This window comes from Priapulus caudatus, unplaced genomic scaffold (genome assembly GCF_000485595.1).
Source record: "Priapulus caudatus unplaced genomic scaffold, Priapulus_caudatus-5.0.1 Scaffold5, whole genome shotgun sequence".
NCBI lineage: Eukaryota > Metazoa > Priapulida > Priapulimorpha > Priapulimorphida > Priapulidae > Priapulus > Priapulus caudatus.
The window spans coordinates 706,771-730,259 of NW_014577066.1; the positions used below are offsets into that span (position 1 = coordinate 706,771).

The following is a 23,489-nucleotide window of genomic DNA, read 5'->3' on the forward strand; positions in this document are numbered from 1 at the left end:
AATTAAACTATTCGTGCTTTAATAAACTCAAAATTCACAGAAACCATAGCTAAGACATGTGTTTATATGTATCTAGAATTTTAGAAATGTAACTCAAATCGTTCGCGAGATATTAGCCTATGACGATACCGCGCGTATCCGCGCGTATGACGATACCGCGCGTACGTATATTTCTGGTAATTAATTAAACTATTCGTGCTTTAATAAACTCAAAATTCACAGAAACCATAGCTAAGACATGTGTTTATATGTATCTAGAATTTTAGAAATGTAACTCAAATCGTTCGCGAGATATTAGCCTATGACGATACCGCGCGTATGACGATACCGCGCGTACGTATATTTCTGGTAATTAATTAAACTATTCGTGCTTCAATAAACTCAAAATTCACAGAAACCATAGCTAAGACATGTGTTTATATGTATCTAGAATTTTAGAAATGTAACTCAAATCGTTCGCGAGATATTAGCCTATGACGATACCGCGCGTATATTAGCCTATGACTATACCGCGCGTACGTATATTTCTGGTAATTAATTAAACTATTCGTGCTTCAATAAACTCAAAATTCACAGAAACCATAGCTAAGACATGTGTTTATATGTATCTAGAACTTTAGAAATGTAACTCAAATCGTTCGCGAGATATTAGAGTTAGGGCGTGTGAAACATCTCACGAGTTAGCCGGCGAACCGAGTTCACCGTTCTCCAGACGCGTCAACTCATCTCACGAACCGAGCTCACCGATCTCCAGACGCGTCAACTCATCTCACGAACCGAGCTCACCGATCTCCAGACGCGTCAACTCATCTCACGAACCGAGCTCACCGATCTCAAGACTCGTCAACTCGGTCAACTGCGAACCGAGTGGACCGGACACCGTTCTATGTGGCTGTTAGGTCTACGTTTTACGCATGTGATGTATAATCGTGGCCTCCACTGATTACGTGCTACGGATGAGACTGCCTGCCGTAGACAAACGTTGTAGAACGCTAGGGACAATGCCGAAGGTTACCGAATACATTTGCATTCTCGAAACCACGTAGCACGCCACCGCGGCGTCGTTGTTCCGGCGCCAGCATTAAACTCACGAAGAACCGATTAGCTCCTTCAATTTTTCATTCCCAATCATAATCGCGTAATAAATCGCACGCAGAGCATCGCAAACGCAGAGATGAAGGTTTGTTGCGATACGGTGTTTGCTCACGGGCGGCAGAGAGGGCCATTGATAGGCTTCGGCGAGCTGTAGCAATATTTGCTCGCACGCAAGTGTTTCCCGTCTGCTGCGCGTACCGAAACACTGCATGCGGGGGCCGATTGACGCCGCCACCTGCCTGCATACCTGCACGAAACAACGATCCGCGCAGCAGTCGAGCGAAGATTAGTTAATGGCTTCTTTTGTTTGACGACATAATAAAGCGATGGCATCGGCGCGATGCCTTGTGTTTCTCGTTCTTTGCTGTGTCGACGCGACGATGGTTTTGATAAGGCGCTATAGCACGTGAGCACAGGATGCGTGAATATAGGTTGGTGGGGCAGCAAACACGCGGCTGCTGCTGCGTGTGTGCGTTAGATTCCATACACTCGTTGATATGTGGGACAGCTGCATGCAGAGGAACGGCGGTAGGAGACTGACCGACTGTTCAGAGAAAGAGTCATGGGTGCCGAGGATGGTTGGAAGTAGGTCTTCATAATAAAACGAGAGTTTTATTGATGTTGGACGGTCGTGTCTATACATTTATCCGACAAACGGTGTACGAACGCCGTGCACACTTGCCCTGCTAAGAAGGAACCAATTTGTTTTATTACCGCACGCGCGCACCCGACGTGGGTGGGTTTAAAACTCTCCCATCTATTTCCCTTGTCTTTGCACCTGTGACTCGGTTACAATCGTAATGCCGTGTTAGTCGTCATCGAGCGAACGACACCCGGTGACCGGTTCTCAACGGACTCGCAAAACCAAACTAGTGAAGGTGTGACACGCAGTGAATGCAAAACTAGATTCTATTAGGGTCGAGCGCGTGTGTGGGGGAAGGAAGGAAATATGGGCCGTAGGGCAGCCACTGAGTGTATATTTCTATAATAGTGACGTCATCATTATTATAAGAGAGTGTTGTGTGAGGATCATTGTATGCCGTGTGGTAGATGAACATCTCTTTCTACCGGCGCCATCGATTCTTCTACACAAGTATAGAGCTAGGTAGTCCGTGAGCGCGGCGTGACAGGGTACGATCGTTGTGAATACATGATGAGTGCTGATAGGCAAATGAGCGCACGCTGCCGCGTGAACATGGGAATGGGAAGGCGCATTCTAAAATTTGACTTATCGGGCAGAGAAATGAATCTTCGAATCACGATTTAGTTCGTGTTTTGTCGCGCGTCAACATGGGAATGCTAGGAATTCGAAGACGCATTCCTACGTTTAACTTACCGGGCAAAGACATGAATCCTCGATACACGATTTCGTTCGTGTTTTGTAGCGCAGTGGCGTCCCGCTGAGAGGGGTTGTTGCAGTTTAGCCACGAGAATGGTGAACTGTGGAGGATGCGTGGATCGGATGTACGTATAGGTTGATCCTACTGCCGATGCTATCGGCTGCAACCGTCGTTTTGTACGTCTCCTACAAATCCTCTGCGAGTTCTATAGACAGGAAAGCCTTCCCCGCGGCAGGTGTTTTTTTGCAGTTTTTTTAGCAGATGGGTTTAGAGATGGCCGCCCTGTAGTTTCGGTGCAGCGATTTGGTGCAGCAATTGGGTCATCCTGCGGTGAGAGGCAGTCTTATTAGTTAGCAACAGGCAGGTGACAGGACACCTACTCTAGGAGATTATAGTCTTACTTGCTGCTATACAAAATGCGCGTGCGCTGGGAGATGACCTAGCTTTTACATAGCCGCGTGCTGGCTGTTCAAGGTAACTTAGTTTATTCTGTATTATTTCCAGGTTGAAAGGCTATGGAATTATGAGAAGTACATCCAGGAGCTGTTGCTAGAGACTCAGTCTGTGCATCCTGATTTTGATGAACTGAACAGAGCATCTGCCAGAACAAGCACCGTGAGTTTCTAATATAGCAAATACACTCAAGCACACGAGCGCGCACAGACGCGCGTGCACACACGCACACGCACAGATGCGAACGCATACATCCACAGACGCGAGCGCTCGCGCGCACACACACACACACACACGCGCGCCCGACACACATCACGCATTTATATATATAAAAAAAAAATATATATATATATATATATGGACATCACATGTTCTAAACGCATAGAATGAATTATATACACTATGTTATATTTGTTATTGACACTATATCGGCAGATAAGCACCACAGCCTCAGGATGATTTGATCGTGTTTCGTGGTACCAAGTCTTCAACAGTGGCGCTACCTATCGGTACACATATAACACAGTGTCAATTATTGCAGATGATGAAGCAGCTATCGGAGCCACAGGACGTGGTTCACGCAGATGTGCAGAATGAGTACAGGCTGGAGAAAGTGCAGAACCTTTTCCCAAATGACAATCTAGGCCTGCTGGGCATCTACCCTCAAGTAGGTGCACTCTATAATCAATCATTATATATATATAAGTAAATAATATAATATATATATACCTAAGGAAAGCACAAATTCCAGAATTTGAAGGCTCTTTTCAGTCATTTCATGATGTGGTTGTTGTTTACGTTTTCAGAAAGCCAAGACGTTACAGAGAAGAAAGACGTTTGCAGGCAAAGGCTACAAAAATAACTTCACACTCTCGTTATCGTAAGTTCATCATTCATTCATCACACTATTGCGAATCTGTTAGTACGCATAATCCACATCGTGGTGAAATATGCGTTGCTACTTCCTGACACCCCACTTGTATAACCTAGTGCCTATATTTGCGTGAAGAAATTACCATATCCAAATGTTTTCGCAATATCTGCACAATAGAGGGCACCAGCCTGCGTAGCGTACTCAAGAGCGGCTGTGCTCCCGTGCGCAATAAACGACTATGCATCTCTGTGTTATTCTTGCCACAGTTTCCACCCTAGCTTCTGTTAGTTTAAATGTGGTAAGCTGGTTCCCATATGTGTAGGCAATCGAGCGTTGTAAAACGCCCGAACCGCTTGTTGTCACTTGCAGCAGCCGTGCGTAACAAAGACAACCATCGTGACTGACCCCCTGCGACAATACCCGCTACACGCAGCGACATAATGGTTACAATTGTGTCCATTATTGATACGTGACACATGAATAGTTTTTTTCTGGATTTTTCTCAGGCCGCAGATGGACATTGAGACGAGGTCTGTTAGGTCATCGCTCAATAACAACACTGGCCGCTTCTATGTGATGGAAGGACCCGTCACCTTGACGTCGGTACGTTCTTGCCGACATTTTCTTTTTTGAAATTTATCTTGGAAGAGTGGTTTCTGCAGCACGGTGCGTTCTGGGGATGGCGGTTCTATTCCCGTTTTGCATTTTCGTACCGGACCTCACTAACTGACTTAGTTCGAGCTTGTTATTATCTAAAAGGAGAGCATGAGAAGTAAACCTTGAACCATAGCGGCATGTTGTGTTATCATTGACTCTAGTTATATCTTGGTGTTACCCCAGAGTGCTATGAACAGCTGACATTAGAGCTGTCGGCTGGCAGGTTACCTCAATGTTTGAGTGATGTTTGTGATCGTTTCTTGTAGGGCGTGCAAGTTCAGGACAGACATCTGTTCGTCTTCAGTGATCTACTCCTGATAGCAAAACCCAAGTAAGTACATCTATAACAGGGATCACAATTTTGTTCACTGCCTCAAATCTGCAGCGCACATCTGCGAGATATGGGGAATCATATTCTCTTGAGAGATGATGGGAGTAGGTGTGATCACTATAAGCAGCGTGTATCACTATAAGACAGCGCCGCTCTGTATAGATGACAAATTCAAACTTAAAGTTTATATTTCATACTACGAACAATTCTTTGATTATTAATTCCACTGCGCATCGCCACTATTCGAATCTCTGTAGCATCGCCCGCCGTGTGTACGCGCCAGTTACCCCCACTACCTGTAGATGTTATTACATGCTGTCTGTTAATGCCACCCTGCTCCGATGTTGTTGGAGTAATGCGATATAATAATATAAAACGCGCATATATAATATGGCGCCATATTATTAATATATTATATATATTAATATATATATATATAAATAAATAAATATATATATATAAATATATAGGGCGCGCATTTTTAATAATGTAATAATAATACGCGGTATAGTAATGCGTCTATATGCACATCTTACAGTAAGAGCAGCACGTCGTACAAGTTGAAGCACCGGGTACGCGTCTGCGAGCTGTGGTTTAGCGACTGCCTGAGCATCGTCTGCGAGGCCACCAAGCACCAGGAGACCTCGTTCGTAATCGGCTGGCCCACGACGAACGTTGTAGCGACGTTCGCGTCGCCGCAGCTGAAGAACAACTGGCTGGCGAAGCTAAAAGAGTGAGTTGTGCTGCCTGCCTGCCTGCGCAATATTAAGGACAATCGTGAAACTAACATTTTATTCGCCATTTACATTGAGGTCGTCATTTACATTGAGGTCGTCATTTAGGTTTGTACGAACCTGTAAGATTAGGTGATGCATTAATTATTATTCGATTTTATTTTTTATGAGTTAGTAATAGAGTTCAAATCAAGTTATTATGCAATAGTAAATAAATTAACGGCGAGCGATAACCAGTTTTTCGTTAGTTTTTTAACGAAATATAATTCCTAATCGAATTAAATTTAATAAATTTAATAAATTTAATAATCTCACTGACCTATCATGTGCTTTAATTTGTACAGACTAATCGCGATGGGGAAAGAGAAGGAAGTGCCTAAGACTGTTGTATTGAAGATATACGTCTCTAACTCCAACAACGGTGCTCATGTAAGTAATAAGATTTAATAACTCATTTAATAACTTAAACAGCATGGTCGAAATTTTGCCAAATGGTACCGCCTGTTATTGATGGTTTCGAGTCATGACTCTTATCCCACAATATTTCTGTTAGGATATTTCCAAAATTGAGCAGGAATTATACGTTTAGTATTTCCTATATGTGACAGCATTCCCCAGCGGTGTCACGTGATGTGTTAGCACACGCTGATATTTATGTATGTGATATACTTTTCACTTCAGTACAAGTCGGTGACAATTTCGAACACGGAGACAGCAGCCGAGTGTGTCCAGAAGGCATGCAACCTGTTTGAGATCAATGTGAGTGTTCAATACAAGCCACACACACGCGCACGCATGCATGCGCACGCAGTTACACTCGCACACGCGCAAACACGCACGCACACGAAGTTACACACTCGCACAAACACGCACGCGTGCACACACCATGTGCATTAACAAGGGTAGTATGCTGAAGACTTTGCCTGTCGTGTAGGCCGTAGATGCTGGCAACTACCAGCTGTGGGTGACGTCGGGAAAGGAGGAGACGTACCCACTCATCGGACACGAACATCCCTACTCCATCCTGATGAGCCTCATCCGTGACAGTCGCCATGGCGACGACCTCAGCAGCCCGCTCGACCTCGGTCAGATATGCGTGCCGGACAACCAGACGCACTGCCAGTTCCGGCTCGTGCAGCGACAGAAACCCACAATTACAGGTAAGCGCTGGCTCGCTGCAGCGATTACCGAGTATAGCTGTGGTTCACCCTCGCCTCTATTCCAACATCGCTTAACGTGACTTATCATCTGTAGATGTTATGTGCAATATATGACCGTTGCTTTCTTGTACTCCTTTGTTTTGTTTTCTGTTTTCTTTTTCTTTTTCTTTTTTTTGGTGCTTCTGCGTTCGTGTAGCTACCTCACCTGTAGCTGTCCATTCATAACTGTATCTACGAGTTTACTTATCTACGAATTAAGTCGCTATAGTCGTGTTCAGCAATCAGAAGTGTCGCTGCTGTCCCACGCACGCACTATAGAACAGCGAGGGGGAAGTTTAGCGTAAGAGCGGCACAGGCAGTGTATATATAGTTAGGGAGGGAAACTCACCGTGCCGTGCATTTTTCCTCTTAATTAGTTTAATTAACGTAAACTAAACTAAATAAACTTGAAAAAATAAACTTAACAATAAACAAATAAATAAAAATAAATATGAACTAAATAATTAACTTACTTTTAACCTTTATAATTTCCTCGTCGTAGACTCGCCGAAGAAGAGCAAGAAGCGCTCGCCGGCCAACCTAAAGTCGCTGTTCAAGCGCTCCGGTAAGCTGCAGGAGTCGCCCAGCAGTGACAGCTCTCCGGCTGGCACCCCCACGGGCAAGCTGTTCCGCCACCCTCTCAGCGATGTTTGCGACGCCGAAGGAAGCCTGCCGAAGCCCATCATGGTACGTAACCCTCTCCCTCTCGCGATCATGGCGTCTTCTCTTACTGCGCCCCCTTCATCGCCACGCTGGGCGATGTACGGTATAAATTGTACCAGGGGTGAATAAAAAACAAATATTTGTTCATGACAAGATTATCACAATTTTTGTTATGATAACAACTTATAAAAGCAATCGATGTTATTCACTCCTGATGACTCCTGTTAAGATTTCAGTCTCGGCCATTACTTATCGATGGTTTGGTATCTGTCTACGGGTGAATTTACGCATTGTATTCACTGATCGCATGTATAAGTGCAAGTTAAACTAACCATGGGATGTGACCGAGACGTCATGTTACCAACGTGTATAAGCGAAGTCGACGTTTAAACAATAACCACACAAGCCCTGCCGGGTTATTAAGGTTTAGCCGACGGCAGCTGACTCAAATATGACTACGCTGTGACCTGTGACTACGCTGTGACTACGCTGCGTCTTACGCATATGTTAGCATTATTTATACGTTGTTAATCGTCGGTGTTTGCGTACAGGAGCTACTGAGGGAGCTGTTCGCGCAGGGTCCGCGCACACAGGGCATCTTCAGACGCTCAGCGAACAAGCGCGTCTGTAACGAGCTGAAGCAGAAACTCGACACGGGCGAGGCTGTGTGCATGGCCGACATCTCGGTGCTCACCTCAGCAACCGTACTCAAGGTAACATACGTGTATGCGCGCGTGAGTGCTTTAACGGGTGTGTGTATATGTGCGGGTGCGTGAGCGCGCGTGTCTGCGTGCGTGCGTCCGTGCGTGCATACTTGTGAATGCAGAAGTGGACGTGCGCATGTGTTTATGAGCCTGCGATTGTGTATGAAAGCCCACGGCGTGTGTGTGTACGTGTGTGTGTGTGTGTGTGTGTGTGTGTGTGTGTGTGTGTGTGTGTGTGTGCGTGCGTGCGTGCGTGCGTGCGTGCGTGCGTGCGTGCGTGTCGTGTGTGAGTGAGTGTGTGTGTGTGTATGTTTTCGCGCGTCCGTGCCTGCGCGCGAACATTCATTGCACACCTGCCAACAGAGCTTTGACAGCCACCGTTGTGTTTATTCAGGATTTCTGCAGAAGCATGCCGTACTGTCTCCTCATGTCTAACCTCTACCACGAGTGGGCAGCAGCCGTAGAGGAGACGGACACTGCACAGAAATGTGCAAATTCAAAACGTAAGTGTCAACAATAAGTTTCATGAATCTACTTGAGATACATTGACAAGAGGCGCGCATATCTTAGCAGGGTAGGGATAGTGCTGATCGCATGGAGCAGATAACTGCTCCAGGTATCTTGAAGTAGTGTAAACGTGTTTAGTAGTGGCGGTCTCACACGTTGGACCTTTCGAAGTCTAGTTTGTTTGTCGGGAGCTCGCTAGAACCCGGCTACAGTTACGGAGATATACCGTGAGCAATTCTTTTACCTACGTTTCAAAGTCTTGCCAAATGGCATCGAGAGCCCGTGAACGGCAAGCGTGACTGGCAGGTATTGAAATAAGCAGCGTTGAATTGGCAAGCATGAATGGCAAGCGTGAATGGCAAGCATGAATGGCAAGCGTGAATGGCAAGCATTGATGAGATCGGTGGAGTTGATGCATGTCTACCAGGTGGAATAGCCGCTAACCTTTTACCTCTTCTCTCTCTTTCTCGGCGCAGCCTGGTTGGAAAGCTACCAGCGTCTCACGTCGAGCTACTCAGACACTTCGTCTGCGTCCTGTGGCACATCGACCGCCGCCGCGCCGACAACCAGATGAATGCATTAAACCTCGGCATCTGCGTCGGCGTGAGCCTGCTGTGGCCACCAGAGGGCGCTTCGATGGAAATCGAGGCAGATGCTACCCAGAAGGTAGGGTTAGGGTGAGGTGTGTGTGTCTGTGTGTTGGTGTGCGCGCGCCGCGCGCGCGGACGGTGTGTGTGGGGTGGTGAGAGTGTTTGTGTTGGTGGTGAGTGTGAGTGTGTGTTGTGTGTGTGTGTGTGTGGTGGTGTGTGCTGTGTGTGTGGTGTGTTCTGTTGGTGTGTGTGTTGTGTGTGTGATGTGTGTGTGTGTGGTGTGCGCGTGGTGTGTTTGTGGGTGCTGTGTTTGTGTGGGTGGGTGGTTTGTTGGTGGTGGTGTGTGTGTGTGCTGTTTGTGTGTGTGTGTTGTATTCGTGGTTGTGTGTGTGTGTGTGTGTGTGTGGTTGTGTATGGGGGGTGCGGTGTGTGTGAAATGTGTGTTTGTGCGTGGTTTGTGTGTGTTTGTGTGTGTGTGTGTGTGGTGTGTGTGTGTGTGTGTGTGTTTGTGTGTGTTTGTGCGTGTTTGTGGTTGTGTTGCTGTGTGGTGTGTGTGTGTGTTTGTGTGTGTTTGCGCGTGTTGTGTGTGTGTGTGTGTGTGTGTTGTGCTGTGTGTGTGTGTGTGTGTGTGTGTGTGTTAGTGCGTGTTTGTGTGTGTGTTTGTGTGTGTGTGTGTTTGAGAGAGAGAGAGGGGGGGACTTCTCACGCGGGTTGTAAGGTTGTATAGTTGCGTGACATTGCTGTTTGGTGTCCAAATAGATGTCGAAATGTGTAGAAAGGATGTGAGAATCGATTATGTAGAAAGATGTAGGCGGTATCTCATCATATCATTTCGTCTGCAATCCACAGGGACCGCTGTCGCTCCAGTTCATTATTGAGAACTGTAAGGAGCTGCTGGGTGATGACGTCACTGAGCTGTTCGGAGAGCCTGTGGATAGAGACGGATCACTACATGACTCCGACTCCACACACAGTATGCGAGAGCTTACAGGTAACAAGCGCTATTTCTAGAATAGATGCGTACCGAATATTAATATGTATATATCTTCACCTATAGCAGTGGTTCTTAACCTTTTTTGAGTCATGTACCCCTTTGAGAGTCTGGTGAAAGCTACGGACCCCTCCCCACAAAAATGTACATAAGAACATAAACACAAAATTTTGCATACAATAAGGTTAATCGACCCCCTGAAGACCATCCACGGACTCGTTTGGGGTCCATAGACCACAGGTTAAGAACCCCTGACCTATAGTGTCGATTAGAAGAGCACTTCGAAAAGAATTAGCACACGTGTGGTCTCTATATTGTTGAAAATACTCATAATTATTGTGGCATGCGCAAGTACTTCGTGCAAAGTGTAAAATGTAATAGTGACGCAAATAAAATTGACATAATAGTCGTGGTTACATATACACAACTGAATATGTAATTGAAGCGGGTATTATAGTTGACATAGTTGAAGTAGTTTAATTGCGTTACTCTTACAGATACTGCAGTTCATGTAGTTGTAACTTGTAACACTAGCAGAAATCACGCTTTTTTTTACTCGCTAACTAATTTTAATGCCAAGGCTACCTTCTGTTTGTAGTGGCTGATTATTAACATACATGACTTAACTATGCTTAATGCTCGCGTGTCTATCACAGGTCAACTTGCTAGAGACAACTCATCAGTGGATAGTCTCGAGTGCGAGCTGGAGATAGACACAGAAGGCAAGGAGGCGTCTCCTACCAACCAGACATCACCGACCAACCTGAGTCGGGACTCAGGCCTCACGCTCAGCTATCAACACCTGTTTGACGGAGAGGAAGACACCGAGTATAGGTGAGCAATTAAGTTTAGAAACCGCATAATTTAATTTAAGTTAAGAAGTTTTTATTATGAGTTAAAATTAATAAATTAATAAAATTATCCAATAATTATCATAATATATTATAATTTATATATTTAATAATATATAATAATTACCCAAAATTAATCGAGAACGCACGCATCTCACTATAAAAATCTACTAGATAAAAATGAACTCTTGGCGTAGAGCTTGTGACCGGTACTTAGTTACATTAATTACACGGCCATGTTCTGGCATCGAATTTCCAACGTATATTCTCACTGTGTAACAGTGAGAATGTTGCCATGGTTTACATTGCCACAAAAGCCGCAAATTTCATCGATTTTCGGAATGCGCATGTGACACACGCTATACGATTGTTGTTGACAGGGAGGAGGAAGACACGAGCAAAGCAAAGCATGCGGCCCATGCGGCTCACGGCGCCAACGGTCACGACTACCTCAGCAAGAGCCTGACCAGCCACGGCTACGGTGACGCCACTGATCACTCGTGCTGCGGCGGCACGTCGGTCGACTCGCTGCTCGCCGGCGACGGAATCGACGGTGGCCAGCTGTTCACGACGCACGAGATGGGCACGCTGCTGCGCTCACCTAGCGGTGGCCACCTGTACTACAACGACGAGGCGGCAGAGGGCGCCACGACACCCGAGAAGAGGCTCGACAACCGCCGCCGCGCGGGCAAGATGTTCTACCTTTCCGCGCAGCCGCTGCGGCCCGCCCACCACAACAAGGGCCGCGCGCCGTCGCCGCCGCCGCGTCGCCACCGCAGCGGCGGCGCGTCGGGCGGCGTGCTGGTGAAAGAGAAACGCAGCTGCAGTTACGACGGCGTGCTCACCGAGCCCGAGCAGACGCCGGCAGCGCCCCCTGGCGGCGCCGCGCGGCAGTCGCGCAGCACTGCCAGCGGCGGCTCGATGAGTCGGTCGAAGAGCGAGGGCGGACGCGTCAGGATGGCACACGAACGCAGTCCGTCGCCGCAGGTGCCGCCTCGCCACAAGAAGCACGCGAAGACGCCGGGCAGCAACGACCCGCCCGTCTACATCCCTGCGCCCGACTACAACGTGCGCGCGGCAGGCGGGGACGGCGGCAGCGGCAGCGGCGGCGGCGGCCGCGGAGGTTGCAGTGCGCCTGACGACCCGCGGCGCACGCGCAAGCCGTCGAATGGCTCCGGCGGCTACTTCTCGGCCGAGTCGGACTACAGCTACGACCACAGCCGCTCGAACAGCGCGACGAGCAATGACGAGGCGCGCCGCAACCAGCGGCCCTACATACACACGATCAAGATCGGCGGCGCCGCCAACGACGTCGTCTACGAGGTGAAGAGCGACGACCGGCTGAACAGCAGCTACGAGAGCAACTGGCAGCGCGTGCTCGACACGCCGACGTCCGCCGCGTCGACGCCCGGCCCGCATGGGGCGCCACCGGTCGAGTGGAAGTTGCAGCGGCCGCCGACGTACGAGGAGACGATGCAGCGCGGCTCGTCGTCGTGGATCGGCGGCGACGACCGCATCCTCATCAGGCAGAAGGTGAAGGACATGGGTGCCAAGCTGATGTACCAGGACTCGCTGCGGCAGTACCAGCGCGAGCACAACGCCGAGACAGCGGGCGCCGCCGCGCCGCAGACGCCTGGAGCCGAGCTGGTGTCCGAGCGCGAGCGACCACACTCGACAAGCAACATGCAGATACCGGACGGCACATACCGCGCCGTGCCCGTGCACCGCAGCAACAGCGACACCAAGTACCGCGCTCACTCGCAGCAGCGCCCCTACGCGGCGACGCTCAGCGGACGCGAGCTGCAGCAGCGCCCCCGCGTGGCGCCCGCAGCGAAGGCGAGCACTCGTGAGCCGAAAAAGGCGGCCGCACTCGCGTCAGTCGCCGAGGTCGGCGAAAAGCCGACGCACCCTGGAGGCAGGGCGGCGTACTACTACGGCATGGAGGATGAGAGTAAGGGCCGGACGGTGGCGGAGAGTGCGACGCGGCCGCGCTCGAAGGAGCGCTTCTTCTACGGCATGGAAGACGAGAGAGGGGCAGCACGCGGCCAGGAGGCCGCCGTCACGAGATCGGAGTACGGTGGCGCCGCCACGGCCGGCAGCAGCCGACCGCGCCGGTCCGGCCGCGACACCTACTACTACGGCATGGACGCCGGCAGCAAGAACGACGTGCGTATGAGGGCGCCACCGCGCGCCGGCGCCGCCGCCAGGCAGCGCGTGTTCGGTATGCCGCACCATCAGGCGCCGCGCAGCAGCGTGTCCGACCTGCGGCAGACATTCGAGAAGCCAGCGTGCAGCACGCGCAGCGAGTACGCCATCGCGCCCTACAGACCGTGGCAGGGCCGCGACGACGCGAGGTACGAGAGCCAGTCCGACTACAGGCCGCCGAGCGACGCCAGCGCCATCTATTACACGTACACGGCGCGCCAGCTGCGCAGGAAGTCCGGTCTGCGTGACTCGGAGTCGTACGTGTAGTTTTAAGGAGGCGGGCTCACCTCCCCCCAACCTTCCCGACCCCCTCCCTCCCAACAGGAAAAGCTGTATATGCTCCACCCTGGGCTCACGAGTGGCTTTTGTTATGATAAAGTTTATTATATTTATCTGTAGAATTGTGACAGCGAGTGTAGATTCTGCATACCTTATATATAGTATATATATATATAAATATATGCATAAATAATATATGCATGTAATGCAGTGCATATTGCAGAGATGTCGTGTAGATGATTAGCGTGAAGTGAGAAGACCTCACTGACACACGCGTGCCGGCTGTGTCTAGAAGCGTAGCTGTACAGTGTACATACGTTGTTCCGTTATAGTAGCTCGTAAACATGATTGTTAATTGACTAGAGTGATAGAGAGATTTTTCTAACGGCTGCAGTGAAGGTGTCTACCTCATAATTCGTAATCTCACCACGGTGCCCATCGCTTTACCTTCTCTATTGTCGACCATTTAACCTGTACATAATTTTGCGTAGCCCATAGCTGTTCTCACACACTCAATTGCTCAACCAACACTAGCCCGGGTACGCTATTGCTAGCGCACGCCCCTACTCTAGCCAAGCCTTGCCCTGGACCTGTCCCCTACCCAAGGGATCCGCTTTCACCGGATTGTGAACGGCCGCGCTCTACTAGCATCTACCTACACTTGACACAGACTTTTCATCAGCTCTCATACATTCTCGCTAATGTTACTGCTTGTTCTAATATTCCTCTCCGACCGACCGCGTTCACGATGACCTCCACCACATCACCTGCAACTGGCAGCCATGGAAAAATGAGAAAAAATATGTATAGTATTGAAATCGTATTGCGTGCGAAATTTTTTCGCATTGTGATTTATATAATGTATGTTATCGCGTGCCTATGAGAGAGGGTAAGGCATAATATCAAGGTGATCTATATCCTGCCAAGCGTCAACGCGTGCAGGTAGCGCAGGTTGGGAAAGAAACTTGGGTTAGCATTGAGACGCATACGTTTTTACGTGATTTTTTTTATTGCGACTGTAAATATTCGGATATACGCATTGACGTATAGACAATATATTGTCTATAGTTACTTCTCGCTGAATATAAATGCTGCTGCATGTGGATGCGTGCGTGCATGCGTGCGTAGGCGAAGCAACACCACCGAGCAGTGCGTTTTGTATAGGGATTATTGATGTATAGAGCAGCAGAGCTGACTACTATACTCGTGTTACTGCGGTGTGAACGTTAACTATATGTGCAACAATTAAGCTGTGTTACAAGTGGCGTAGCGTAGCAATGTTAATGATAATTGTATGTAGTATATACATGACATAATCAAACCTGTTGTCACAAATAAAGTGATACAATAATAATATTTCTGGCGCTGTGTTTCTTTTACGTACTATGTACGTGTTGCGAGACAAATAGCGATAGACTGTTGCTTGAGAGAAGTTTATGAGAGAGCCGTAGATGCCATATCTGACCCTATAATCTATCGCACGTTTTATGGAAGTTTTGGAGTATTTTTAACCTGTCACTGAGATCAACATTTTTCATTTCTAAGTATTCCGAGCATTGCTGTCTACGGCACTATTATTTCAACAAAATCACATACGAATATCATACACTACTTTACAAACGGCAACGAAGAAATGCGCGGAATTGGGATGTTGATAGGGCTCCCACTTATTTTATACCCACTTATTTTATACCCACTTATTTATATACCAACTTATTTTATTAGGAAGGTAACATTTTTATAGAAATCTATTCCTGATAATTCGCTCTCCTAAAAGCATAACTTAGAGCAAAATGTGACTTTTAATTAATTTAGTTTAAAAGCATTTAATTTAGAGTGTGGCATGCCTAGAGAAGGTGCGCATCGAAAAATGCACCCTCGCTACTTCAACGTGGTGGCACTGCTCTACCGACGGCTCCTGGTTATACCAATGTACAGGGATATGGTGGGGATACGTCGGCGACCTGGGAAATGACTTAGGGTCGAAGATAGAGAGATACAAGGAAGGAAGAAGGACAGATAGAAGACTTGCCCACAGACACATCTGATACTACAATCGACCGCACGATTTAAGATTTGGAATATTTTCCGCCTTATAATTACTGATGTGAGACATTGATGTAAAATATCCATATCTTATTACTCGTGAGAGTGTGCTCACTGCACGTGTATACTTTTAATCATTGTAAATCTTTATAAAATTACATGTAAATGTATTTCGCGTAACATATTATCAAGAGTAGATAATAACACATGTTATTATCTACTCTTGATATTATACACCATTTCTCATGCGCGACACTAGCGCCGATAAACAGCAACGAAAATTTCACGGAAGTTGATAAGATTGTGCTCCATGCTGATGTTATCATATTAGTGAGGTAGTGCATGTCACCTTTTCCAGAAATACCGACACCCGAGTCATTGCCTCTTTTTTAAATGTATAATGTTATCAAGATATGCATTATTACAGCAGATGGTAAACATGCACACGGATATGGTTGGCCACATCGTACTCAAAAATAATTATTTTTTACCACGGTAGAAATAATTCATCCGCGATTAATTATGGCCCTTTCACCTATCACATAAGTTAACCGCGTACAAAAAATTCCCCATTTTTCGAAAGGTGGGGAACGCAATATCAAATGTCCCCAGGTTTTTCAACATGTGCTTCGGCATAATTATAAGCCTCTTCTATAATATTATTATTTTGTGCTTGTCTCCACTAAACGAAAAAATAGAAAGTATGAAAAATGACAGCCTAAACTGAATACAGGAACCGCGACCGTATACGGCTGCTAGTGCCATAGTGGGATATTGAAAGTATTTGCTATAGTCTCTCGAGTTCCAAATCTTGTCACTCTATATCCGATCTTACAAGCATGCAAATGAATTTAACATAGACTTGTAATATGTAAGACTAGTACGCACGCGATCGCTAGCTCTCCAGTAGCTATTGATATCTGTGGTAGATATGTACATTCGTATATATATTATATATACTATCGTTGTATATATTACGTACTTTATTTTAGGTCGCACACGCCTCAAACAGTGCTCGCGCATGCGCCACTATCTTCCGAAAAGATTTATAATATTTTGCAAAAATTATGATTTAGAATGAAGAAGGGTCAACCTAGCATATGACAAAATTCATACGTTGACCTCAATGAGAAACTAGGAAGCAGACCTTGCTAGTAGGTCCCCGCCTGATATACAAGTCAGTATAACCTGAATACTGCTTTAGCAATGCGCATATCTCACCAGAGTAGTTAGATTTTGTTATTAAAATGCATTTAGTATGGTCAGGGGTATCTCGGTAGAGGTTTCGGCAATAAATATTATCAGTAGACCTGTGTTTATAATTAGGAAAGCGCCATAGCCTGTAGGGTGCAAAACTCCTTCATCCGCGCCGCCCTTTCCCTTGTCTACCTTGACGCACGCTCAGCCTTTTCCTTCTTCACCGCACCTCAGCTATCTTCCCTGCCGCCTTCCAACAGTCTCTCACCCTTCTTTCTCCTTACCAGGCCGTATTTACGTACTTTCCCGTTGGATGTATTGCACGTCTGAAACGGTGCTCGCGGCATGCGCAATATTTCCGAGATAATAATATTTTGCAAACATTATTAATTTAAAATGAAAGAGGTTTCCTCGCATAGATCTATATCAGTAAAATGTTATTAGTAGACCTCACTTCAGAATAGGAAGCATACCTTGCATGTAAGGTAGGGGGCCTACCGCTGCAGATATTCTAATTTTCTACAGCCTCTCAACTACAGTATCTTCCCTGCGGCAAGCTATTATGAAGTTTGTCTCAGACGGCCACTGCACGTCTAACACGGTGCGCGTATTATATAATCTATGCTAGGATTAACTCCTCTTCTTTTAAATGCATATCTTTTGCAAATACGATTTCTCTCGGAGATTTGGCATGAGCGCGCACCCGTGTTGGGCGTGCAGTTTGGCCGGTCTGAGGAAAAAGTTCATAATCATAGCTTGCTGCGGTGTGAGAGGAGATGGGAGACTGCGGAAAGGCGGGTAGGAAGATAGCTGGGGGCGGGTCGAAGAAGAGGAGGCTGAGCGAGGGTACAGGGAGGGCAGGGGAAGGAAGGGAGGCATAAGTAGTCGGTTTTGTATCCTACCATGCTAGGCGCGCTCCTAATTAAAACACCAGGGTCTATAGCTAAAAAGTTTATTAGCCGGAAAGCTATGCTGACGATATCACATATACATTTATATGTAATCATCAACAAAAATATAACTCCTGCTGGTGAGCTATTTGCGCATGCGCTAACACACTAACGTAGCCAGATGTGTACTGGCTGATTACGCAGCGGGGCCCTTACATGCGAGGTCTTATCCTCCCGATTTTCTTAAACATGTCAACTGACTGGAATGTTATCATATATATGCTATGGCTCTAAAATAACTCCTCTTCATTTTATTAATGCGATAATCTTTGCAATAATACGATTTCTCTGCGAGATTTGCGTATGAGTGCGCACCGCCCCTGTTGAGCGTGCAGTGCCGTTGGGGAAACTCATATATGCTTGCTGCGGTGGAGAGGGGTGGGAGACTGCGGAAAGGCGGTAGGAAGATAGCTGGGGCGGTAGAAGAAGAAGGAGGGCAGAGCGAGGGACAGAAGGAGGCAAGGGAAGATGGGCGGAGGGCATAAAGTTGTTGTTTGTATCCTATCATGCTGGGGCGCGCTCCTATTACAAACACAGGTCTACTGATAAAAGTTTATTGGGGAATCTTATGCTGAGATATCACATAACATTTTAAATGTTATTATCACATATAACTCTCTGGTGAGATTTGCGCTATCGCTAACACACTAACGTGCAGTGGTGTACTGGCGTATACGCAAGCGGGGACCTTACATGCGAGGTCTTACTGCTACTTCCTTAAATCATGTCACTTATAGGGATGTTATAATGATCTACTATGCTAAAATAATTCCTCTTCATTTTTATGATATATTATTGCAAATACGTTCTGATCGGGAGATTTGCGCATGCGCGCGACAGTGTTAGGCGTGCAGTGCTCGTCTGAAGAAAACTTTTATAATATAGCTTGCTGCGGGGCAAGAAGGATGGGAGACTGGAGGAAAGGCGCAGGGCGCGGCGTTTTTTTTTAGAACGAGTATGATTGCTGAGCGGGGACAGGGGAGGCAAGGGGAAGAGCGAGGGGCATAAGTAGGTCTTTTGTAGCCTACAGCTAGGGCGGCTCGCCTAATTATAACACAGGTCTACTGATAACATGTTTATTAGGGAAAATCTGTGCTGTAGATAGTCCCCTAACCATTTTAAATGTATAATTCCATAACAAATTAACTCTCTGGTGGAGACATTGCGGCATGCGCTAACACACTACATAGCCAGTGGTGCTTGGCTTCTATTACGCAGCGGGGATCTTACATGCAAGTCTTCTACGATTTCTTAACATAATGTCTACGATGGATGTTATCAATAGAAATCTAATACTAGGTAACTCCTCTTTATTTTAAATGCTTCTATATCTGCAAATATACGATTTCTCGTCGGAAGATAATTGGCGCATGCGCTGCGCGCACCGTGTTAGGCGCTGCAGTGGCGTCTGAAGGAACTTCAATAATTATAGCTGCTGCGGGGAGATGGGGATTGGGAGATCTGAGGAAGGCGGCAGGAAAATACTGGGGGCGTAGAAGAAGAGGAGGCGACGCGATGGACAGGGGAGGGCAGGGGTAAGGGCACGCGAGGGCATAAAGTAGGTGTTTTGTACTGCTAATGCTAGGGCGCTCTGCCTAATTATAAACAAGGTTTACTGTGGATAAAGTTTATTAAGGAAATCCTAGCGGGATACCCCTAACATGTTTAAATGCATATTAATTATAATTATAACTGGGCTCTAGTGGATATTGGCCGATTGCGCTAGACCACTAACGTAGCCAGATTGTGTACTGCCCTGATAACGCAGCCTGACTCTACATGCAAGGTTTCCTCCTATTTCTTCCTTATTGCTCTTACTGATTAGATGTTATCATGAAATGCTCTTGCTGAGGATAACTCCTCTTTTATTTTAATGCATAATCTTTTGCCAATAAGAATTCGTCTCGAGATATGCGCATCGCGCCGCGCACCCAGTGTTGGGGTGCAGATGCGTCTTGAGGCAAACTTCGTATATAGCTTGCTGTGGGGAGAGGGCGATGGCGGACGTGAGGACAGCAGCAGGGAAGATGCTGGGGGCAGCGTAGTACAGAAGCAAGGAGCGCTGAGCCGAGGGCAAGGGACGGTCAGAGATGACGCGAGGGCTTAAGTACGGGTTTTGTACCCTACTGCTAGAGCGCTCTCTATTATTAACACGGTCCGTGATAAAGTTTATTAAGGTATTGATGCGGGATATCGCCTAACAATTTTATATGTATATTCCATCACAAAATATAAATCCTCTGCGCTGAGATTATTGCGCATGCGCTACACACGTAACGGTAGCCAGATTGTGTACTGGCTTCTATACGCAGCGGGGATTTACATGCCAGGGCGTCTTCCTCGCGATTTCTTATGTGTCAACTGATGGAATGTTGGATTATATACTCTAATGCTAGGGGATAACTCCTTTGCATTTCAACGCCTATCTGTGCCAAATGACGATTTTCTCTCTTTGAGTATTGCGTTGCGCGGCGCACCGTGTTAGGCCGTTGCAGTGCGTCCCCGTCTGAGGAAAAACTTCATAATATAGCTTGCTGCGGGGGAGAGGGGATGGGAGGCTGAGGAACAAAGCGGCAGCGGAGAGATAGCTGGGGGGGTGAAGAGGAATGGAGGCTGAACAAGAGAAGGGAGGTAAGGCGGAAGGTCGCTGCGGGCTAAAGTAGGTGTATTGTACCCAACTGCTAGGGCGCTCTCCTAATTATAACCAGGTCTACTGATTAAAGTTTATTAGGGGAAATCTCTCTCTGATATCTATTGATTATGAGATATCCCTACCACGATTAAATGTTATTCATCACAAATATAACTCTCTGGTGTAGGATTGCGCATGCGCTAACACAACTAAACTAGCCGATTGGTACTGGCTGGTTACGCAGGGTGGATCTTACATGCAAGGTTTCCTCTATTTCTTCAATTTAATGTCAAATAATTGGAATGTTATCATTAAATTATGGCCTAGGATAACTACTCTTCGTTTTAATGCTATCTTTGCAAATCGATTTCTCTCGCGGAGTATTGCGCAATGCGCGCGCCACGTGGTTAGGGCGTTGCAGTGCCGTATCTGAGGAAAACTTCTAATATAGCTTTGCTGCTGGGGGGAGGATGGGAGGGACTGAGGATAAGGCGGCAGGAGGAGATAGCTGGAGGCTCGTGAAGAAGAGGACCCCTGAGCGAGGGACAGGTGCAGCGCAACGGGATAGACGCCGAAGGATACAGTTACGTGTTTTGTACCTCACTGCTGGGCCTCTCTATTTAACCCAGGCTCCGCTTGATAAAAGGTTTCTTAGAGTATCTATCGCGGAGTACCCCTAATCATGTTAAATGCGTATCATCACAAATATAAACTCTCTGGTGAGATATTGCGCATGCGCTAACACGCCTAACATAGGCAGCGGTGTACTTTGGCTTTTAACGCCAAGCGGGGATGCTTACATGCAGGTCTTCTCGATTTCTTACTATGCTCAACTGATGGAATGTTAATTATATAAAGTGCTATGCTAGGATAACTCTCTTCCTTTTAAAGTGCATAACTTTGCAAAATACGATGTTCTCTCGGTGAGATATTGCGCTGTGCGCGCCCGTGTTAGGCGTGCAGTGCCCGATCTGAGGCAACTTCATCATATGAGCTTGCTGCGGGAGAGAGGGGATGGGGAGACTGAGGAATGGCGGCAGGGGAAGAATAGCTGGCGGCCGTAGAAGGAAAGCACTAGGCTTGAGCGAATGGACAGGGGAGGTAAAGGTAGGCGCGAGAGCATAACCGTACGGTGTTTGTGCTACCTACATTTGCTAGGCGATTCTATTATAATACACAAGTCTGACTGATAAGTTTCTTAGGCTATTCTAAGCGGACGAGGACCCCCTAACCTATTAATGATTATTCATCACAAATTATAACTCCTTGCGTGATATTGCGCATGCCCTAACACACTAAGTAGCGATTGGTGTATGGCTCGCTATACGCAGCCCTGACCTTATGCAAGGTCTTTCATGCCTATTTCTTCAATTTATGTCTACTGTAAAAATGTTATCATAGAAATCGTATGCTAAGATAACTCCTCTTCACTTTCAAACGCATAATCTTTGCAAAATTACGATTTCTCTCGCGGAGTTATTGCTCCATGCGCGGCACCGTGTTAGGCGTGCAGTGCCCGGTCTGAGGAAAAATTCATTAATATAGCTTGCGGGATCGAGAGGGGGATTGGGAGACTGATGGAAAGGGCGAGGGGGATAGCTGAGGGCGGTTTAGAGAGAAGGAACCTGAGCTGAGCGGACAGGGGAGGGACAGACGGATTAGCGGCGCGAGGGCGATAAAGTAGGTGTTTGTACACTACTGCTAGGGCGCTCTCACTATTATAAACACAGTCTCTGTTTAAAAGTGTTATTAGGGAACTCTAATCGGACGGATACCCCCTACACTCATTAAGATGCGTTATTCGATCACAAATCGTAATAAACTCTTCTCTGGTGAGATATTGCGCATGTGCCACACGACTAACGTAGGCCAGATTGTGTACTGCTGCAATTATACGCGAGCCCTGACCGTACATGGCAAGCGTCTTCCTCCTATTTCGCTTAAATTATGTCTTTACTGATAAAGTGTTTATCATAGAATCGTTGCTAGGATACCTCCTCCTTTATTTCAAACGCGTAATCTTTGCGCAATACGATTTCTCTCGGGCAGATATTGCGCATGCGCGCGCCCGTGTTAGGCGTGCAGTGCCGTTCTGGGAAACTTTCTAATATTATAGGCTTGCTGCGGGCCGGGAGAGGGATGGGACTGAGTAAAGCGGCTGGAAGATAGCTGGGGGCGGCTAGAAAAAGGAAGGAGGGCTGAGCGAGTACAGGGGAGGCAAGGAGTGAGGGCTAAGTAAGTGTTTTTGTACCCAAATGCTGGGCGCTCTCCCAAGTATAACACAGGTCTGCTGATAAAAGCTTTATTAGAGTATCTATGCGGAGATACCCTATATGTTTAATGCTATTCATCACACATTATAACTCCTCTTGTGCAGATGATTGCGCATGGCGGCGTACCACACTAACGTAACGGATTGAGTGTACTTGGCTGGTATATGCAGCGGGACCTTTACATGCAAGGTCTTTCTCCGATTCGTTCAAATGATGTCAACTGATGGAATATTATCATATAAATCTATGCTAGGATAACTCCTCTTCATTTTAAATGCATAATCTTTACAAAAGTCTATTACTTTAGATATAGTGTTTACATTACAGGTAGTAGCCCTCATTTGCACACCCTCCCAATTGCCATAAAATTTTATTTGTAGATGCCAATTAACATCAGGATATTTTCTTTGAGTTCTTAAGGCGTCTTTCAGTCGCCTTAAGAGGAAAACGTTTCATTTCTCATTTAAATGTCACATTATAACCATAAATCCAATGCTGTGATATGTTTACTTTGATGAGTCCTCACTTTAAGTTAAAATAAGCCTAAATTTGTTCGAGACCTCCCACGATGCTTTGCAAATGAGGGTTACTATCTTTGAAAGGAAAATGGGATTCCAGTCTTCTTTTTTTTTATCTCAGACTTCAGTATCCATAAAAAGAACCATCTTTCACTCAGTGAATGGTACGTTGTAATTCCAGTACACGTAAAAAGTGTCAAGATTAAATTTTGCTTTGAGATAAATTTAAGAGATACATAAAGATATCATAGTTGAAGCTACCATACTTTAACACGTTAAATTCAGAATATATTGTTTGCCCCCCCCCCACCCTCAAATTGGATCAAAGCCCCTGATGGAATACAATCAACGATATACACGAAGAACTCAAAAACGCATTATTTGAAATGGAAAGTTTTGA

At 46.6% G+C, this 23,489-nt stretch overlaps 1 protein-coding gene across 2 annotated transcripts in view; it reads left to right on the forward strand.

Moving 5' to 3' along the window:
- The window catches only part of LOC106804915 (rho GTPase-activating protein 20-like), a 40,473-nt gene extending 31,257 nt beyond the window's left edge, over positions 1 to 9,216 (forward strand). For both annotated transcript variants that reach the window (XM_014806322.1, XM_014806330.1), the window contains exons 2-14: positions 2,940 to 3,050; positions 3,430 to 3,555; positions 3,695 to 3,768; positions 4,269 to 4,365; positions 4,686 to 4,750; positions 5,289 to 5,483; positions 5,829 to 5,913; positions 6,166 to 6,243; positions 6,419 to 6,644; positions 7,186 to 7,370; positions 7,898 to 8,059; positions 8,445 to 8,553; positions 9,034 to 9,216. In XM_014806322.1, coding sequence (XP_014661808.1) covers positions 2,940 to 3,050; positions 3,430 to 3,555; positions 3,695 to 3,768; positions 4,269 to 4,365; positions 4,686 to 4,750; positions 5,289 to 5,483; positions 5,829 to 5,913; positions 6,166 to 6,243; positions 6,419 to 6,644; positions 7,186 to 7,370; positions 7,898 to 8,059; positions 8,445 to 8,553; positions 9,034 to 9,131 — 1,611 coding nt within the window. In that variant the 3' untranslated portion in view covers positions 9,132 to 9,216. The remainder of the gene's footprint in view (positions 1 to 2,939; positions 3,051 to 3,429; positions 3,556 to 3,694; positions 3,769 to 4,268; positions 4,366 to 4,685; positions 4,751 to 5,288; positions 5,484 to 5,828; positions 5,914 to 6,165; positions 6,244 to 6,418; positions 6,645 to 7,185; positions 7,371 to 7,897; positions 8,060 to 8,444; positions 8,554 to 9,033) is intronic.
- The last annotated feature ends 14,273 nt before the right edge of the window (positions 9,217 to 23,489 follow it).